The sequence below is a fragment of the Lottia gigantea genome, assembly GCF_000327385.1.
Source record: "Lottia gigantea unplaced genomic scaffold LOTGIsca_78, whole genome shotgun sequence".
Lineage (NCBI taxonomy): Eukaryota > Metazoa > Mollusca > Gastropoda > Lottiidae > Lottia > Lottia gigantea.
In genome coordinates, this window is record NW_008710601.1 from 1,091,698 (window position 1) to 1,095,381 (window position 3,684).

The 3,684-nt window shown below is 37.0% G+C and overlaps 1 protein-coding gene across 1 annotated transcript; it reads left to right on the forward strand.

Moving 5' to 3' along the window:
* Positions 1-2,947: 2,947 nt before the first annotated feature.
* Positions 2,948-3,329, forward strand: LOTGIDRAFT_132114 (hypothetical protein; the record flags this gene model as incomplete). The annotated part of the gene is made up of 2 exons (XM_009066599.1): positions 2,948-3,060; positions 3,107-3,329. Coding segments are annotated over 2 exons (336 nt in total), but the record flags the coding sequence as incomplete, so codon positions are not given.
* Between the last annotated feature and the right edge of the window lie 355 nt (positions 3,330-3,684).

Genomic DNA, 3,684 nt, shown 5'->3' on the forward strand with positions numbered 1-3,684 from the left:
TAGAATTCGGTGACCAGGTCAAGATAGATGACCATTGTGAAATTTTGGTACACGTGGACTGTAATCGGAAATACCGGTATATGTTTTGAGATATGCATTGACCTATATAGTTCAGGCCCCTAGAAGTTCGACATTTGTCCGTTTTAGATACCACCTGCTTCAGCCTCTTCAATTTCAATTTCAACTTCAAAAACCATTTTATATTGCTTTGAGATTCAGATTACGTTGTACTTACATTCATATACCTGTTTCTATTGCTTTGAGATTCAGATACCGTTGTAGTTACATTGAGATACCCGTTTCTATTGCTCTCACATTCAGATACCGTAGTATTTACATTCAGATACCTGTTTCTGTTGCAATGACATTCAGATACCGTTGTACTTACATTCAGATACTTGTTTCTGTTGCTATGACATTTAAATACCGTTGCACTTACATTCAGATACCTGTTTCTATTGCTCTCGCATTCAGATACCGTTGTACTGACATTCAGATACCAGTTTCCATTGCTCTAACACTCTGAATTTCAGATACCAGTTTCTATTGCTCTGACTCCCTGACAATCAGATACCAGTTTCTATTGCTCTGACACCTTGAAATCAGATACCAGTTCTTATTGTTCTGACACTTTAAATTTCAGATACCAGTTTCTATTGCTCTGAATTCAGATATCATTTCTTACGAAATTCAGATACAATGTAAGGGTTTCAACGTTCTTCGGGATTCAAATACCATTGTTCTGAAATCACCAGTTAGTTACATCACATGCAATGAATTCCAGAAATGTTTTCGGAAAGGCGAAGTCATGTTATACCGCTTAACACATTTAATTGCGATTACTCAGCATTTTGATAGACATGTCGTGGAAAATTTCAACGATCTTTAAGACTATAAAGTCAATCAGGTACAATAAAAGTTCAAATATAGCTGTGACAATTGATAAAATCTATTTGTAACACATATAGGGTATATCTGTGTGATGTATTCGGACGTCATTTTATGGTCTTTTGACGTTGTACCATTCACTTATCATTCTTACCGAATTTGATGTGTTCAAAAATAGCTTGATCAATGACCCCAATTTGAACACTTGAAGTGTTTGATACATATTTTAACAGCTGATTTCAAGGCTACGACTGTTAGTTTAACCTGTGTAGTATAATGTGACGTATGAGTACACTTAATGCTAAACCACTCTTGTTCAAACATATAGCATGGCCTTGGTAGTATATATTGAAATAAAATCTTAAGTCACTTTATCGGTGGTTTTTATGTAGGTCAAGATTCCCTTTAAAAATGACGTCCACTTCTACCAATCATGGCAGCTTTACCTTGATCCACAATGATCATAGTGATGTGTGATGGTGAGACCAATGTGATATAGAGCTTACATGAAATAACACAGAGCCCAGAGACATGATTCTCCGTTGAGTAATTGTTTAAATAGATGCCCAAAATATGTTCGCATGGTTTCTTTTCGCAACCGGGGTCGTGCAAATTACGAAATTTCAAGTCACGTATGCAAGGTTAGATTCTCAATAGAGCCGTTGCATGATCACAGTCCTGCATTTTCCACCCGACGCTAGATGTACAGCTACGGCTTCGGGAACTTAAGAGTCAACCATATTTTGATCTTTTCGGGCTGATGCACTGGATATATCATTAAAATACCATCTTCGAAAAAGTAGCTGACACTATGATTTATCGTTGTCCCAATATTGAAATAGGGATTTGTTCTCAATACAGGGCGTGATATTTAAAGTCCAATAAATTGACCTTATGGGACCACCAAAGCTATCTCTGTGATCCTAAAGCTCGTGGAGGAGTTCGAAAATCTTGATGGAAGGAGCACAAGCTAAAACACTTCAGAAGGAAATCAGATTTTTTTGGGGGGCCTGTCAAAATATAGTTATTTATGTCCACTCAGCTATAAATCCGTACGGATAATCTAGTAGAGATTGATGCAAAGAGGTTTGTCCTCGGACCAGCTAGTAGACAGAATCCTTGAGAACACGCGTCCTTTCCTTCTATTCATTGGTAACTATTTCTCGTTGTTTCATGAGTGAAAATTCTAATGGTAAGATTTCAAAATGATAATTTTTATATGTCAACTTCTGAGTTCAAAATTATTGTTACATGGTTCACAATGCTTTTAATTTTCAATTCAAACCTGCAAAGTCGGCCACCTAAATGTTCGATCAGTAAAGCTGATAAACTCCAATGCTCAGCATATTTGATATTATGATGATAATGGTCCATTAAGGGACAATAAACGCCTGTGTGAAAATGGTTATACAATCATTTAAACAGTAGAAATTACATCGTCATTATAATATTATACAATGTTCGTCATATATCTTCATATCTTCACTATTCATATCTGTATATATCTGTACTACCAAAACTTAATTAACTGTAAAGTCCCTTCACCCCGCCATGTCAAGATATCGGTTATCGTTTTACCACATATTTTTTAGGATTTTACCACCAGCTTCAATATTCACAGATTTGTGCAATTCAATTTTGATCCTTTAACCACAAAAATGAAAATCAATCATTCATTGCTTTCCAACCATTATTGGCTTGTTCTTCTACATAATGAGCTACTTCTATCATCATTGCTTTACTTCATGATCTCCATTTAATCGTTGCTCCATCTTCTCGACACTGTCGTATTTGGGCCATTGTCATACTTCTACGGAACGATCTAGTTTGATCTATTGCTCTACTTCCATCGTACCATTTTGGTAGGACCATTGCTATATTTCCAAAGAATGGTCTTGTTTTGACCATTGCTATATTTCATAAGGATGGTCTTCTTTGGTCCATTGCTCTACTTCAACAATTCGATCTTGTCTGTACCATTGCTCTACTTCAACAGTACGATTTCGTTTGGTCCATTGATCCACTTCAACAGTTCGATCTTGTCTGTACAGTTCGATCTTGTCTGTACCATTGCTCTACTTCAACAGTACGATTTTGTTTGGTCCATTGCTCCACTTCAACAGTTCGATCTTGTCTGTACCATTGCTCCACTTCAACAGTTCGATCTTGTCTGTACCATTGCTTCACTTCAACAGTTCGAACTTGTCTGTACAGTTAGATCTTGTCTGTACCATTGCTCCAATTCAACAGTACGATTTGGTTTGGTCCATTGCTCCACTTCAACAGTGCGATCTTGTTTGGACCAATGCTCTACTTCAACGGTAAGATCTTGTTTGGACCATTGCTCTACTTCAACAGTTCGATCTTGTTTGGTCCATTGCTCCAATTCAACAGTTCGATCTTGTTTGGTCCATTGCTCAACTTCAACAGTACGTTCTTGATGGACCATTGCTATATTTCCAAAGAATGGTCTTGTTTGGACCATTGCTCTACTTCAACAGTACGATCTTGTTTGGATTACTGTTCTTTCACTGGCTGATCTTGTTACTTCACTTTTAAAAAATGATCCTTTGGTCCATTTCTCTACCTTCGTCCTACTTTTGTCCTTCAGCAATCTTGTTTGTACGATCCTGTTTGAACAGTCTGTACCATTGCTCTACCTCAACAGCACGATCTTGTTTGGACCATTGCTCTACTTCAACACTTCGATCTTGTTTGGATTACTGTTCTTTCATTGGCTGATCTTGTTACTTCACTTTTAAAAAATGATTTTTTGGTCCATTTCTCTACCTTCGT